Source organism: Mobula hypostoma, chromosome 8 (assembly GCF_963921235.1).
Source record: "Mobula hypostoma chromosome 8, sMobHyp1.1, whole genome shotgun sequence".
Classification (NCBI taxonomy): Eukaryota; Metazoa; Chordata; class Chondrichthyes; order Myliobatiformes; family Myliobatidae; genus Mobula; species Mobula hypostoma.
In genome coordinates, this window is record NC_086104.1 from 75,562,760 (window position 1) to 75,580,884 (window position 18,125).

Consider the following 18,125-nt stretch of genomic DNA (forward strand, 5'->3'; position numbering starts at 1 on the left):
ATTTCCAAACTGTTCACTGCTTTTAAAGAAAGAGTTTTAATTTGGTATTCTTTCTGGTATCTTTCTTCCTGACATCTAACAATGTTGCCCTTGGTTTACACATTGGAGTTTTAAAGCTGAACAATGATAACACTTTACATGTAATTCTATTGTTTTTTGCTGATGGATAAATGCATTATTGTGACATTCATGATTGTTACATGTAACTAACTAGCCAAATGATGCCTGGCCTTGAAATGCATAATTTGTGAGGTAAATAATTACATAGTGCAAGCAGATTATAGAAACACAGGAAGTAACAATTAGCAAGTTAGATCGTTATTTTATTAGTAGCCAACTTTTCACAATGTGACATCTTTCCTTCCCAAATCTAGTAGCTAAAAGAAATTACTAGGATGGAAGCAAAACATTCTGAGGAATGAAGGAAAATAGGAAGTCACAATCTGCATGGGAACCAATGACATAGAGGAAAAAAAAAGTTAAAGCCCTGCAATCAGATACAGGAGATAAGAAGTTAAAACGTTAGGCTGCAGTGATCTTTGGATTCCTACTAATGCCCATACTAATGCTCCAACCTCAGAATAGGTTGGAGTGAGAAAAAATGGTGTGGAAATGAGGACCCAAGTGTTGAGTAGTGTAAGGGACATGTTCAAGGTGGACTGTTGCTTTACTGGAACTAGTAACCTAAATCATAATATGTAGGAGTAGAATGAGGCCATTCTGTCCATCAAGTCCAGTCTGCCATTTGCTCATGACTGTCTTCTTCCCATAACCTTTCACACCCTGAATTATTAAGTATCCATCAACCTCCACCTTAAATACTCCCAGTGACTGGGCCTCCACAACTGCCTGTGGCAAAGAATTTCACAGATTCACCACCTTCTGGCTTAAGAAATTCCTCCTTATCTCCATTCTAAATGGTAGTCCCTCTATAGTGGCATTGTGCCCTCTGGTCCTAGATTCTCCCACAGTAGGAAACATCCTCTTCACATCCACTCTATCTAGGCCTTTCAACATTTGATAAGTTTCAATAAGATCTCCCTTCATTCTTATGAATTCCAGCGAGTACAGGCCCAGGGGCATCAAACACTGTACATATGATAGGTTTTTATTCCCGGAATCATATTCATGAACCTTCTTTGAAGCCTCTCCAATATCAGGACATCCTTTCTTAGATAAGGAGTCCAAAACTACTCACAAGCTTTGAGCATTGCCTGTATCTTGTAAATCCTCAGCATTACATCCTTGTTTTTATATTCTAGTCAATGTTCCCTTTAATTTGTAATGACCAGCATGCGCAAAAAATCTTGTATTATGCAATTTTTTTGCCCAGTGATGACAAAATTTTATATATCAAGGTATTCATTTTAACAGCTAGCAAAACATTGTCAATGAGAACTTCGATCTCCTTCGAGTTTGATCGTTTTCACTCTCATTCATCTGCACTCTCACGTAGCAGGCTTGTAATAGGTAATAAAGAATTTTCTCACCGGAGCTTTTGCATACTGTCCATATGTGATTTGCTTGCTAAATGACAATTTAAAAGTCAAGTTTCCAAATATCACTCCACTTCTTCCCACTTGCAAATTTTCCAGCAACTTTGCATCGCGAAAGTACATGCAGGTAACACCAGTTTTGTGTATCGTACATAAATATATCTTGTAGATTCATGATCCTGGCCCAAAGATCTTTTGGTATAGCAGTTTCTACTGTTTCATTAAATCCTTCCGATACTAGGCAGTTTTTTTGCACTCTATGCCCTTTGCTTCTTCTGAATTCGACATAGGACATCAATAATTTCTTCAATAAAATTACTATAAATAAGCCAGTTCTAAAATCCGCAGACAAATCATTGAAAACTCCATGTTGTCAACACCATCCGCATTAGAAACCGAGAAAGGAAATGTGATTGTGTACGATCGTGAAATATACTTAACATGCCAATGAGCTAGAGGGTGACAACCTTTTGTAAGCAGTTTAAATTCCTTTGTGCATTAGTGGCAAAAGATGCACACTTGCACACATTAGAAGGAACATTGATTCTAGTTCTCTGGAAATGAATGCTAAGATTGTATTTGCCTTCCTCACCACTGATTCAACCTGCAAGTTAACCTTTAGGAAGTCCTGCATAAGGACTCCCAAGTCTATTTGCACCTCACATTTTTGAATTTTCTCCCCATTTAGAAAATAGTCTACACCTTTATTCCTTCTACCAAGGTGCATGACCAAACACTAATGCCACCTGTTTCCCATTCACCTAATCTGTCCTAAGTCCTTCTTCTGCAGCCTCCCTGCTTCCTCAACTGTACCTGACCCTACACCTATCCTCGTATCATCTGCAAACTTGGCCACAAAGCCATCAATTCTTTTGTCCAAATTATTGACATACAACATAAAAAGAAGCGATCCCAACACCAACTCCTGCAGAACACCACGAGTCACTGGCAGTCAACCAGGAAAATGCTCCCTTTATTCTCACTCTTTGCACCGTGCCAGTTAGATAATGCTCTATCTATGCTAGTATTTTTCCTGTAATGCCATTGGCTCTTAACTTGCTAAGCAGCTTCATGTAATGCACCTTGTCATGATCCTTTTGAAAATCCAATTTCACAATAGCATCTACTGATTCTCCTTTGTCTATCCTGCTTGTTATTTCCGTAAAGCAAACCAACAGATTTGTCAGGCAAGATTTTGCCTTAAGGAAATCATGCTAACTTTGGCCTATTTTACCATAAGCCTCCAAGTACCCTGACATCTCATTCTTAACAATCAACTCCAACATCTTCCCAACCACTGAAGTCATGCTAACTGGTCTATAATTTCCTTTTTTCTGCCTCCCTCCCTTCTTGAAGTGTGAAGTGACTTTTGCAATTTTCCAGTCCTCCAGAATCTAGTAATTCTTGAAAGATCATTAATAATGCCTCCACAAATTCCTCAACCACCTCTTTCAGAATTCTGCAGTGTAGTCCATCTGGTCCAGGTGGGTTATCTACCTTCAGACCTTTTAGTTTCCCAAGTACCTTCTCTCTAGTAATAGCAACTGCACTCACTTCTGCATGACACTCTTGAACTTCTAGGTGTCTGGTACCTGGTTGGAAGTTATGATTAGACAGTAGTGACAAAATACATTGAACTGGGAAAAAGAAGTAGTAGCTTAAATTGGGTTTCAAATCGATAAATTTAAATAAACTGTGCTGACAATGTAGTTGGTGTTCAGCAGGCACAAGGAATAACTCTGATATGATAACAAATTTAAAGGAAGTGAGGACTGAAAATTTAACAGCACTCCTTAGTATAATACAAAGTCAAAATACCTGAGATGTTAAAGTCTGGAAAAAAGGCAGAAATTATGGAAATACTCAATGTGTAACACAATATCTTCAGAGAGAAAACAGAAAACATTTGTCATCAAAATGTAAAATATTGTCAATCTGAAACAGTAAATCTGTTGCTCTCCACAGTTGCAATGTGAACTGTTAAGCATGTCCAGCATTTCCTATTGTTTCCATTGTCATTGTTATGACTGTGATTGAAGTCATTGGAGAGACGCTGAAGCCAGTGATGTAGAAGTCTTTATTCATTACAACAAGCAAGCATCATTCTGGAGACGCTCAAAAACCAAAAATGTATATCACATTTTTATACCCTTCAGATAAAAGGCAACAGCAGGTGATTCAATACAATTTCAATAGTGTATAAGATGATGAGAGGCATTGATCGTGTGGATAGTCAGAGGATTTTTCCCAGGACTGAACTGCTTGTCACAAGAGGACACAGGTTTAAGGTGCTAGGGAGTAGGTACAGAGGAGATGTCAGGGGTAAGTTTATTTACGCAGAGAGTGGTGAGTGCATGGAATGGGCTGCCGGCAACGGTGGTGGAGGCAGATACGACAGAGTCTTTTAAGAGACTTTTGGATAGGTACATGGAGCTTAGAAAAATAGAGGGCTATGGGTAAGCCTAGTAATTTCTAAGGTAGGGAAATATTCGGCACAACTTTGTGGGCCAAAGGGCCTGTATTGTGCTGTAGGTTTTCTATGTTTCTTAGTTACAATGACATTGCTTACTTTAATACTTTGGGTTGAAAATGCTTCTTTTGAATTACATATTTACAGTGGGAGACTCCTCTGAATGTTCAAATACATTTGCTAATTGCATGCAGTTAGTTACAATGATGTAAATTGTTTCAACCCCTAGCTGCCTGGATTGCTGCAGGGCAATTAACACAGCCCCATTGTCTGATGCATATGCAAGTCTCTTATGGTCACCATTCAGCAAACCATATCTCTTAGTCTGTGGGCCAGTTTAGCTTCAAATTACTGCTTGCAATCTACAGTAAGAACTGTATACTGGTTCTTGCATAAATTAATATTATTCACATAACTCCAGAATATTGACTAGCTTACTCTTCTTTTGGCCTCTGGACAGAAATCTGTCCCAGGAAAGCCAAACTTTTAAGGAGGATCAGATTAAGTAGGGCAGCAAAAATGCCCTTTACTTCAGATCCCTTCCCCAATTACTAACTGATCATATCCCTATGTACACCTACATTATCATTCCTAATTATCTATCTAAAAGACGAAGTAGAGATGGCAATAAAAGGTTTCAGAAATTTGATCAGATCCTCTTCTTGATACTTCTGACCTCTCAATGTTCACCAGTCTGTAAAATGCAGTTTGTCGTTCATGTGTTTGTTGCCTCCATTCTGCTGGCCCATTGCGGTTTACATATCTTTATCTCATCCCTTGATCCTCTGATAGCTAAAACTCAACAGTGGCTCTCAGTAGTTACTCTGTGTGCAGAGGCACCTGCAAGTTAACTACATCAGGTTCGCAGGCAACCAATCACATTCACAGTGGATTGTCAAAATGATCTTGACAAGTCTCTCAGTTCCTTAGATCAATGTACAGGAGGGTTTGCGGTAGTCTCTATTTGAATGGCTGAAAGGACGTCACTCCAGTGGCAGCCCCTCCCGGACTTTCCTTTTGATTGTTGGCCCAACTACTGAAAATACTCAGCTTATTTGTGTCCTCTTCCGATCCAGGCTGGGGTGGCTGCCTTCAGATACTGTGTGCCATTTTCTTTTTCTTGTTCTGCCTTGCCATCAAGGTTTGGAACTTCCTGTCTTTGCCATAACTCAGATCCCTTCCCATCCATTTTCCCAAAATCTTTCTATCCTGATATATATAACGAACCATCTGCTTTCCAGAACCAGCCTTCATTACGAAGTACAGTTACCGTTATACTTTAACACACTGTTCAGAGATTGCTGTCATGCCCTCTCTGTCTTCTGCATTCGTGTTTCCATTCTCTTTCATCTACAGGCCTGCTTCCATCAGATGTGAAGCAAAAGGTATTCATCACTTAGATTCTCTTTATGACACTATTACTGGGTAGAATTGATCCCTTGTCCTGTCTGTGAGAGTGACAAGAAGGTAAGTCATACTGTTTAACCTGAGTCCAGTGTATTCACTGGCTGTTCTGTTGGGTCTGCACACAGGCACCACCTGTGGTTCTGTCCACCTGGGAGTAAACTTTGTCTTTTCTGGTAGCTCCTTTACCATGACTTGGTCACCCGGTTGGAGAAGGACTATTTCCCCCCAGCTCTGATCAACAACAACGTGTAGCTGCTGTTTTGCTCGGGCCTTCAAAGTGTTAACCTGGTTAAAATGATCCTTCGCACCCCAATCTTACTAAGTTCAAAGGTTCAAGATTCAAAAGTACATTTATTATCAAAGTATGAACGCAGGTTACAACCCTGAGAATTCGCCTTCCCATGGACAGCCACGAAACATAGAGAACCATGGAACCCCCTCAAAGAAAAATATCACACCCCAATGCGCAAAAAAGAACAAATCATGCAAACTGTAAAAAAAACACAAAATATAAAACACCAGACCACAAAGTCATTGAAAGAGTTCAGACATATTTAGTTCAGCTCAGTTCAGTTCAATCTAGCACTATCATTCATTAACTGCAGGTCACAGAGCCAGTGTGCCGGATCAAAGTCGCACAAGATATGAACAAAAAAGGTGCAACCAGCAACCAGAAATACATCGTAATGTGAACTACAGAGCACAATCTACAAACTACGTTGATTAAACCTTGCCCTGGACCTAGGACTCTGGCAGCATCTAGCAAGAGAGAGAGAGAGAGAGACAGCTCATATGTAGGCACCCTCCTCAGGGAGCAACAGGTGAGAGGGGGAAAGAAAAGGATTGGTCACATGCAGGTAGACTGTGTTGAACACCCACTTGCCTTCTGCTCTCGTTCTCCTTGATTTCAATCTTCCTCGATGCTTTAATTGGCAAGAAATAGAGTTGATCATGGGCTCACACCCCATCTCCAGGCTTCTTGGCCTCTCGGCCGCACACGTTGCTTGGAGCCTCACCAAACAGCAAAGCACGAGATTGGTCAATCGGCCTGAAAACACACCACCAAAGTGTATATCACAGGCTCCAAAAGTAGCAGAACCACATATGAAAGAAAAAGACGTGGAAGAAGTAGTTTCATGAACCGTCTGAAGGATGTTGCCCTTGGTTGCATTGTTTGCTGGTGCCATCTTCTTAACTCCATTAGTTTCTTCCTCTACACTTTCGATTTCTGTCATCTCATTTTCTTCTGTTGCTCTTTTGCTTCATGACCTTCACACTCATTCCTACTTGCTCCTTATTCTCCCCTTTCTAGTACATCTTTACTGTAATTGCTGCTACCTCTACAGGCAGCTGCACTACTTCTAACAGCTCTTGATTGTGTTTTCCCCCTATGGTTGGCACAACTGAGAGCATCCTGATTGGCTGCGTCACTGCCTGGTATGGAAACCCTACTTCCCTCAATCGCAGTCTCTGCAGAGAGTGGTGCGAACAGCTCAACGCATCTGTAGATGTGAACTTCCCACTATTCAGGACATTTACAAAGACAGGTGTCTAAAAAGGGCCCGAAGGACCTTTGGGGACCTGAGTCACCCCAACCACAAACTGTTCTAACTGCTACCATCCGGGAAACTGTATCGCAGCATAAAAGCCAGGACCAACAGGCTCCAGGACAGCTTCTTCAGGCCATCAAACTGCTTCACTTATATTGACACAGTTGTATTTCTATGTGATGTTGACTATCCTGTTGTACATACTATTTATTTTAGACTACTGTAAGTTGCACATTGCACATTTAGACGGCGACGTAATGTAAAGAATTTTACTCTTCATGTACATGAAGGATGTAAGTAATAAAGTCAATTCAATTCAACTCAACTCAATTCCTGACATGATTCGCAATCATTGTCCCATCCTCTATCCCTGCTTGGGGTTGCTGTCTCACTGTGAGCCATGTTGTCTACTCTGAAGATTATACACGTTTGCTGTCCCTGTCTTGTTCATGTTTTCTCTCTCTTTCCTGAGTCTGTGATGCACCTACCTTACTGAGAGTGTCTGTCTCCAGGATAGTACCCTCATTGTTTGAACACACCCAAAAAACTACGGGAAGCTGCACTCTCTTTCTCAAGAACCTAAGGCTCACCTCTTTCTGCCCTCAGTTTCACCTCCTGCACAGGTAATGTAAATTGCTTCTCCAGTCATGGACAATGGTACATCAGTTATTGATACTGACGACCCTTTGTTTCATATTACCGTCCCCTTAATAAACCTCTTGTGTACATCCATGAGTGACCACTGGCATTAGAGGCTACCTTCAACCATTTGGCTGACCTGGATGCTGACCTCACCAGCTCTATAATCTGGTTGACGTTCAAATTGGACAGAGAAGTCACTGTGGATTCTGCCTGCTTTGATTAACAATTTTCACACCTTTGTTCCTTTCTAGGACACTCTCTCCAAAGATGGCCTTTGTTGCCACAGATGTAACAAATCATCTCCTTTCTATGTATATGCAGACAATTCCTTGCTCGGTGCCTTGGTTGTTGGCAGACAAAGCAAGCCTCTGTGTCTTCTTAGCAGCTACATTCACTACAGCCACTTTATGATTTCTCTTCCCCTTCTTCTGGTCTTATCTCCCTCGCCCATGATACTGTCATAGGGTAGGTCAATCCCACTGCTATCCCCAAATCTAAAACTTCCTAGTGGGCTGAGCTCAGGCCTTCCTTCAGCATTGTCAGGAAGACTGGATCATCCCTCATTGGATTGTCCAACCCTGAGTACTCCTCATATGCTCGATATTTATACTGTGCATAATCCATGGCAGGCTTATCAACTCTCTGAGCTACTGACACTATCATTCTCCAGTTATTGTCACCTCCCCCCAGTCACTGCCTCACTACCCTCTTAAAGAAGCAATATCACTGTTACTGACATGCCCACTATTTGCCCATGTACCATCCTGTATTTCCTGGGCCATACTGTTCCACATATTCCTTGGCCATTTTGTTTTTACCAATAAGTGCATAAATTTTGGTGCATCTGGTGAATTTCAATCACTTTCTCAAGGTAACGCCAGAAGTCTGAATCCCTACAAGCAACTTTAAGTTGGGGCAACTGAAAAAATGCTCTGCTTTTCCCTGGTGGGGGTGAAGGGTTTATGAATGGTCGTAATCAGTGTCGAGTGCTAGCTGAGGTCGATATTCCGTTGTCTGACCTCAACAGGTGCCATCCTAACAGATATACCTGAGTATAACCTCTCCTTCAAATATCTCCACACTAATTCCCATATTAAACAAATTATAAGGGATGGATAAAAATTAAACAGTACATACTTAAAACCACAGAGTATGTACTCTGCAGTCTTCCACTTATGTGCTTCTGAACTCACGATGTCTATTGTATTGTCTTTCATATAAAAGTCTGTTACCCCAAAGTCTCAAGCTTATTCTTAAAGCACACAACACACTCACAGACAAGTATACTACTATACAGTCTCCCAAACGATTAAATACACACCCCTCTGGCGTCCCAAATGGTCTGTATCCACCTTTCGCAACTGGTGGCCCTGTCTCACCAAACTATTCCAGAATGTCTGATCCACACAAACACACACGGTCGCCACTTTGCAAACCATATCTCTTTAGTCCATGGGGCAATTTAACTTCAATTTACTGCTTGCAATTTACAATAAGAACTGAAGACTGGTTCTTGCTTGAACTTGCATAACTCCAGAACGTTCCCTAACACTTTTGTTAGGAAAGGAATAAACGAGTAGGTTCGTACAGTGATCAATAATTTGTCAAGGGGCCATGGAATATTTATGTTTGGGTCTCAGAATACCCACTCTCTGGCTATTCTGAGATCTCTTTGGTTGAGCAACTGGCTCACCAAGTGCTGATTCCCATGCTGTGACCCACTGGGACCCTGGTGTATGAAAGGGAGAGAAGGAACTTTTCTCTCTACCTGATTCCCAATTCCCACCCACCCTTTCCCTCACTATGGCAATTTGCTGAAATAGAAAATGTACTGTTTGAAATTTAGTAATAACATGCAAAATTTAAATGGAATATTTAGTAGTAACATGCAAAAGAGAATTAAATAAAAAAGCAGATAGAAACATAGAAACATAGAAAATAGGTGCAGGAGTAGTCCATTCGGCCCTTCGAGCCTGCACCACCATTCAGTATGATCATGGCTGATCATCCAACTCAGAACCCTGTACCAGCCTTCCCTCCATACCCCCTGATCCCTTTAGCCACAAGGGCCATATCTAACTCCCTCTTAAATATAGCCAATGAACTGGCCTCAACTGTTTCCTGTGGCAGAGAATTCCACAGATTCACCACTCTCTGTGTGAAGAAGGTTTTCCCTAATCTCGGTCCTAAAAGGCTTCCCCTTTATCCTCAAACTGTAACCCCTTGTTCTGGACTTCCCCAACATCGGGAACAATCTTCCTGCATCTAGCCTGTCCAATCCCTTCAGGATTTTATACGTTTCAATAAGATCCCCCCTCAATCTTCTAAATTCCAACGAGTATAAGCCTAGTCGATCCAGTCTTTCCTCATATGAAAGTCCTGCCATCCCAGGAATCAATCTGGTGAACCTTCTTTGTACTCCCTCTATGGCAAGGATGTCTTTCCTCAGATTAGGCGACCAAAACTGCACACAATACTCCAGGTGTGGGCTCACCAAGGCCTTGTACAACTACAGTAGTACCTCCCTGCTCCTGTACTCAAATCCTCTTGCTATAAATGCTAGCATACCAAGTGTGAAGAAAGAACAGACTAATGAGATTAATTGGGTGATCCATCATTACAGCCTTTTAATAACTTTCACTGAAGTTTTAAAAATACTTCGCCCTAAAAAATTCAAAAGTTATAGAGCAGCGCCATTTTGATCAGCTCATATTCTCAAACTCTTGTCTTCCATGTAAGCTTGCTTTATTGCACACAATCCCTTCTCGACTCTAGTTCTTGCTAACTTTGTTATGTTGAGTTCACTATTTTGTTTCATCCCCATTTGTTTATAATCAATTTTTTTTCTGGCTATGATTTTTTTTGCTGATAATAAAATGAAGGATCAAAGTTGGAAAAGGTTCTGTGTGCCCTTAAATCTGAAGAGTTTTAATTTATGTGTATGAGGTCATTGAGTGCTAATAATTGTAAATGTAGTAGTTTTCTCCCCCTTCACATGTGCGATATGACCTACATTTTTAGCCTTTTTTTTCCACACTATATTGAAATTAAACTCAACTAAAAATGAGAAATACTTGAGATAATCAGCAGGAAAGATACCGCGTGGGAAAGAGAAATTGAATTAATAGATGACAGTTAAGTTATTTTTTGCTTACTTGCCACCTGATCTGCTGAGTATCTCTAGCATTTTCTGTTTTATTTAATTTAAATTCAATGCTCTAAATGGTGTAGTTAAAACAGAAAGCAACGAATACTGGACTGAAAATGTTAAATTTGAATGCACGCAGCATAAAAAATAAAATGGACGATCTTGTAATTCAGCTACAAATTTGGCACGTATGACGTTGTGGCCATCTCTGAAACTTGGCTAAAGAATGGCTGCCGTTGGGAGCTGAACATCCAAGGATATACAGTGTATCGGAAAGATAGCTTAGTAGGCAGAGGGTGTGGTGTGGCCCTGTGTATCGGAAATAATATTAAATCATTAGAAAGGGATGACATAGGATCAGAAGGTGTAGAGTCTGTAAGGGTTGAGTTAAGAAATGGCAAGGGTGAAAGGACCCTAATGGCAGTTGTATACAACAGCAGCCAGGATGTGGATTACAAATTACAACAGGAAATAGAAAAGGCGTGTCAGAAGGGCAATGTCGTGATAATCGTTGGGGATTTTAACATGAAAGTGGATTGGGAAAACCAGGCCAGTACTGGACCTCAAGAGAGAGAATTTGTAGAATGTCGAAGGGAAGGCTTTTTAGAACAGCTTGTTGTTGAGCCCACTAGGGGATTGGGTGTTGTGCAATGATCCAGAGGTGATAAGAGAGTTTAAGATTAAGGAACCGTTACAGGACAGTGATCACAATATGATGGAGTTCACTTTGAAATTTGAGAAGGAAGAACTAAATTCCAATGTGTCTGTGTTTCAATGGAATAAAGAAAATTACAACGGCATGAGAGAGGAACTGGCCAAGGTTGACTGGAAAGAGACACTAGCAGGACGGACAGCAGAGCAGCAATGGCTGGAGTTTCTGCGAAAAAATGAGGGAAGTGCAAGACAGATATATTCCAAATAAGAAGAAATTTTCAAATGGAGGAAGGACAAGTGAAGTCAGAGCCATAGTAAAATCAAAAGAGAGGACATACAAGGAAGCCAAAGCCAGTGGGAAGATAGAGGATTGGGAAGCTTATAAAAACTTGCAGAAGGAAACTCAGAAGGTCATTAGAAAGGAAAAGATGAATTATGAAAGGAAGCTGGCGACTAATATCAAAGAAGATACTAAAAGCATTTTTAAATATATAAAGGGTAAAAGAGAGTTGAGGGTAGATATAGGACCAACAGAAAATGATGCTGGAGATATTGTAATGAGAGACGCAGAGATGGTAGAGGAACTGAATGCATATTTTGCATCACTCTTCACAGTGGAGGACCGGACGGTCAAGAGAGTCGGGGAAGTGAAATATGTGCAGTGAAAATTACAACTGAGAAGGTGCTCAGGAAGCTTAATGGTCTGAGGGTGGGATAAATCTCCTAGACCTGATGGATGCACACTTGGGTTCTGAAGGAAGTAGCTGGAAAGGTTGCAGAGGCATTAACAATGATCTTTCAAGAATCAATAGATTCTGGCATTGTACCAGATGACTTGAAAATTGCAAATGTTACTCCACTATTTAAGAAGGGTGGAAGGCAGCAGAAAGGAAACTATAGACTTGTTAGCCTGACATCAGCGGTTGGGAAGTTGTTGGAATTGATTGTTAGGGATGAGATTACAGAGTACCTTGAGGCAACTGATAAGAAAGGCCAAAGCCAGCATGGTTTCCTAAAAGGAAAATCCTGCCTGACTAACCTACTGCAATATTTTGAGGAAATTACAAGCAGGGTAGACAAAGGAGATTCAGTAGATATGTACTTGGATTTTTAGAAGGCCTTTGACAAGGTGCTGCACATGAGGCTGCTGAGAAAGATAAGGTCCCATGGAATTATAGAGGAGTTACTAGCATGGGTGTAGCATCGGCTGGTCGGCAGAAAACAGACAGTGGGAATAAAGGGATCCTATTCTGGCTGGTGGCCAGTTACCAGTGGAGTTCCACAGGGGTCAGTGTTGGGACAGCTGCTTTTTACGATGTACGTCAATGATTTGGACTATGGGATTAATGGATTTGTGGCTAAATTTGCCAATAATACAAAGATAGGTGGAGGAGTGGGTAGTGTTGAAACAAGAGAGCCTGAAGAGAGACTTAGGTAGTTTAGGGCAGCGGTCCCCAACCACCGGGCCGCGGACCGGTAGCGGGCCGCAAAGCATGTGCTACCGGGCCGCGAGGAAACCTCCCCTCATTCCCTGTCACGCCCACTGTTGAACTTGAATGCACGCAAGGTCATTACGTACGCGTCATCCGTGGCAGCGTGGGAAGAAGATCAACTCCTCGAGCTTGCAAATGACGGTGGGCTGAAAAGTACGTTTGACGTAACATCTCTGCCAGCATTCCGGATCAAAGTCAAGGCTAAATATCCTGAGATAGCCACAAAAGCACTGAAAACGTTGCTTCCATTTCCAACATATCTCTGCAGTGAATGCAACGAAAACTAAATTGCAGAATAGACTGGACATAAGGAACCCCCTTCGAGTATCGCTGTCTCCCATCACCCCTCGATGGCACCGTCTTGTTGCAGGGAAACAAGCCCAGGGCTCCCACTGATTCAGCGATATTGGTGTGTTGCAATGATTTTATATGTTCATACGGGGAAAATATGTGCTGTGTGTTTAATATCCAAACGTTACTTAAAATGTTATGATGCTATTGACTTATAAGTGATTTATATAACCATATAACAATTACAGCACGGAAACAGGCCATCTCTGCCCTTCTAGTCCGTGCCAAACGCTACTCTCACCTAGTCCCACTGACCTGCACTCAGCCCATAACCCTCCATTCCTTTCCTGTCCATATACCTATCCAATTTTTTTTTAAATGATAATATCGAACCTGCCTGTACCACTTCTACTGGAAGTTCGTTCAACATTTACTTCAAGCTCCACTGTCCTCGCCTGATAATTGACTTATCACTATATTCATGCGAGGAAAATATGCGCTGTGTGTTTAATATTAAATTCGTTAGATAATCCCTTTTAGAAATGAAATTGAGTGTATCAGCCACTTATCACCTATATACCGGTCGATATTAACACCCCCCACCCCCCCGAACAGAACCGCCAAAAATGATTTGGAGAAAAAAAAATTGGCATGTACAGGCATGCACACACAGGTGCCCGAGCAAGGCTTAATGGTCATGGTAGTTTTTCTCGGGGTAAACACAATGTATGTGACTGCTACTCTTGTCCGTTGGCAACCCTACCCCCCCACCCCCACCCCTGGGGTCGGCCGGTCTGCAAGAATATTGTCAATATTAAACCGGTCTGCAGTGCAAAAAAGGTTGGGGACCCCTGGTTTAGGGGAACGGGCAAAGAAGTGACAAATGAAATACAAAGTTGGAAAGTGTATGGTCATGCACTTTGGTGGAAGAAATAAATGGGCAGACTATTATTTAGATGGGGAGAGAATTCAAAATGCAGAGATGCAAAGGGACTTGGGAATCCTTGTGCAAGATACCCTAAAGGTTAACCTCCAGGTTGAGTTGGTGATAAAGAAGGCAAATGCAATGTTGCCATTCATTTCTAGAGATATAGAATATAAGAGCAGGAATGTGATGTCGAGGGTCTATAAGGCACTCGTGTGCAGTTTTGGGCTCCCAATTTTAGAAAGGAGATACTGACATTGGAGAGGGTTCAGAGAAGATTTGCAAGAATGATTCCAGGAATGAAAGAGTTATCATATGAGGAACATCTGGCAGCTCTTGGGCTTTATTCCCTGGAGTTCAGGAGAATGAGGGGGGACCTCATAGAAACATTCCAAATGTTAAAAGGCCTGAACGGAGTAGAGAACACGGAGCGACCACTCTCCGCCAAACATTGACGGCTCCTCCATTGAGATCGTTAAGAGCACCAAATTTCTTGGTGTGCACCTGGTAGAGAATCTCACCTGGTCCCTCAACACCAGCTCCATTGCCAAGAAAGCCCAGCATCGTCTCTACTTTCTGCGAAGGCTGAGAAAAGTCCATCTCCCACCCGCCATCTTCACCACATTCTACAGAGGATGTATCGAGAGCATCCTGAGCAGCTGCATCACTGCCCGGCTCAGGAATTGCACCATCTCGGTTCGCAGGACCCTGCAGTGGATAGTGAGGTCAGCTGAGAAGATCATCGGGGTGTCTCTTCCCACCATTAGAGACATTTACACCACACGCTGCATGCGTAAAGCCAACAGCATTGTGAAAGACCCCAAGCACCCCTCATGCAAACTCTTCTCCCTCCTGCCGTCTGGCAAAAGGTACCGAAGCATTCGGGCTCTCACGACCAGACTGTGCAACAGTTTCTTGCCCCAAGCCATCAGACTCCTTAATACCCAGAGTCTAGACTGACATCTACATCATTTATTATTATATTATAATTTGTCCTCTACTGTGCCTATTGTCTTGTTTATTATTTATTGTACTGCCCTGCACTGTTGTGTGCACTTTATGTAGTCCTGTGTAGGTCTGTAGTCTAGTGTAGTTTTTGTGTTGTTTTACGTAGTCTAGTGTAGCCTTGTGTTGTCTCACTTAGTCTAGTGTAGTTTTGTGTTGTTTCATGTAGCACCATGGTCCTGGAGGAACATTGTTTCATTTTTACTGTGTGCTGTACCAGCAGTTTATGGTCGAAATGACAATGAAAAGCAACTTGATATGTCAAATTTATTTCCCATAGTAGGGGAGTCTAGGACAAGAGAGCACGACTTCAGGATTGAAGGACGTCCGTTTAGAACAGAGATGCAGAAAAATTACTTTAGTCAGAGGGTGGTAAATCCATGGAATTTGTTGCCACAAGCGGCTGTGAAGGCCAAGTCATTGGGTGCATTAAGGCAGAGATAGATAGGTTCTTGATTAGCCAGGGCATCAAGGGGTATGGGGAGAAGGCAGGGGAGTGGGGATGACTGGAAGAATTGGATCAGCCCATGATTGAACGGCAGAGCAGACTTGATGGGCCAAATGGCCTTCTGCTCCTATATCTTATGGAGGAAATTTTGATGGTGCTCCTTTGCTTCAGGATCAGGACGGCCCTGTTTCAATATCTTAGCAGTAATTTTAGTTTTCTAATCATGTTCAGCTGGTTTTTATTTGCTTAGCATACCGGTATGTCATTTTTTTCTGAGTATGTATGTAGACCCAAAATATGGTATTTAAAACTGGCTTTTTACACAATACAAAATAGTCAATAGTCAACAGTGATCCTTGCACCCCATTAATTTACCTTTTAAAAGAAAATCAGTTTAAATGCAAAAATTGTTGTTAATTGAAAATACATTGCAAAATCACTTTTTCTTTCTCAAGCCACTTCCATACGTTCACAACCTCTTGGCTTTACAATTATTAACAGCAGCAATGGAAACCAGACTTTTATGTTTCCCTTCTACCTCTCAGCTGGCCAGACTGAAACTATGCATCAGTTAAAGATAAAGAATACCTTTCAGCTATATATTGTCTCAGTATTGTGTCACAAGCTGAGTTTATTAACCAAACAATGTTCTTGAATAAAAATACTGTTAAAACTTAATGTATTTCAAGTCCATTTTCAATTTTGTACTTGTATTTGATTGGATTTGTCACATTATTTCCATTTATCGGTTATTGTTTTGAAGAGTAATTAATGCTATTAGCAAATCAAATTATGTACATACATTTATTACAAATAGTAGAGAAGGAAAAAATTAACATTGCAGGATCCTTCATATGAAACCAATAGGGCTATAGATCATGATCTGTTTAAAAATAGTGAAAAAGACATGAGGGAAGTAGATGTGATAGAGACTTAAAAAAATATGTATGACAAGTGGCAGTGGTAGTAACTAACATGCTGAATATTTCCAGAATTTGTTGTTATTTTGGCTTTTTTAATAAAAATAGTGTTCTTTTAATCCTATTTAGAATTCAGCTTATCTGCGTTTAGGAAAAACAGACGAAAACTGGAGCTTGCAGAGAAGGTGGAAACAGAAATGATTCAGACAAAGAAGAGAAGAGAAGTGTCTGAAAACGTTAGTGTATTTCTTTTTACACTAAATGTAACGAGAATAGTTTTAAGTTTAAAATTAGACCTAAAACATGACTTGTATAAACATGCTAATCTATTTAAAGTTCAAAGTAAATTTATTATCAAAGTACATATATGTCACCATATACAACCCTGAGATTCATTTTCTTGCGGCATGCACAGTAAATCAAGAAACACAATAGATTCAATGAAATACCGCATCCAACAAGATGGACAAACAACCAATGTGCAAAAGACAGCAGACTGCAAATACAAAAGAAAAAAATCATTCCCTTTGCTTAATATCAGTTCAACAGAGACAAAATTAGATCTGTAGTTGAGAGGTGTGCAAATGCCCAGAAACTTCTCTTTATTTCTTGAGGGGTTTAGTGCTTGGCTTTCAATCAATATTTTCCACCCTAATCAAGATTAGAAACTCTAGAACTTGGGGATAATTGATGTAAACCCATGCTCCCTCCCTAAATTTGTCCCCTTCGCTCACTCACCATCATGAGGGAAATGTGCAAAAGAATATTTATGATAGAACTTGTAAATTGTAAACTTTCACTGTTAGTCAGTGATATATTTATTTATATTGGCAGATTTTATAAGGATTTAGATTTGAGTTTTGTTGAATTCATTTCATATCAACAATACAATTGAGTTTAATATCTAAAAGGAATAGATAGTTATAGAGCAAAACATGTTGTGACTAATTCAAATAAACATCTTGTTCATTTATTTATTGAGAAAAATTTTGCAGTATTCCATGTATTTGTTGGAAAAAGTATGTGAACCTCTGGGGTAATGCCTTCTACAAAAGCTATTTGGAGTCAGCTGTTCCAATCAATGAGATGAGATGGGAGGTATGGGTTGTAGAGGTGCTCTGCCCTATAAAAAAAGACACAGAAAATCAGGTTACTGACAGAGCCTGCTGTCCTCAAGAAAGATCTGTTTATGTATACCATGCCTCGATCAAAACAATTTTCAGAGGATCTTAGAAGAAGAAGAATTGGAGAGATGCATGAAGCTGGAAAAGGCTACAAAAGTATTTCTAAAGACCTGAGTGTACATTAGTCCAGAGTAAGAGAAATTGTCTACAAATGGAGGAAACTCAGTACTGCTGCTACTTGCCCTAGGAGTAGGCATTCTGCAAAGATAACGCCAAGAGCACAATGTACAATGCTGAAGAAGGTAAATAAGAACCCAAAGATAGCAGCAAAAGACCTGCAGAAATCTCTAGAACTTGCTAAAGTCTCTGTTCATGTGTCCACTTTAAGAAAAACACTGAACAAGAATGGTGTTTATGGAAGGACCACCTGGATGTTCTGCAGTGTGTCTGGAACAATGTTCTTTGGACAGATGAGACAGAAGTTGAACTTCCGTGTTTGGAGGAAAAAAGGACATTGCACACCAACACCAAAACCTCATCCCAACTGTGAAG

General features: G+C 40.8%; 1 protein-coding gene across 2 annotated transcripts in view; it reads left to right on the forward strand.

Annotated features, from left to right (window-relative positions):
• Positions 1–18,125, forward strand: part of tasp1 (taspase, threonine aspartase, 1) — a 144,390-nt gene that overhangs the window by 48,198 nt on the left and 78,067 nt on the right. For both annotated transcript variants that reach the window (XM_063056141.1, XM_063056140.1), the window contains exon 7: positions 16,579–16,685. In XM_063056141.1, coding sequence (XP_062912211.1) covers positions 16,579–16,685 — 107 coding nt within the window. The remainder of the gene's footprint in view (positions 1–16,578; positions 16,686–18,125) is intronic.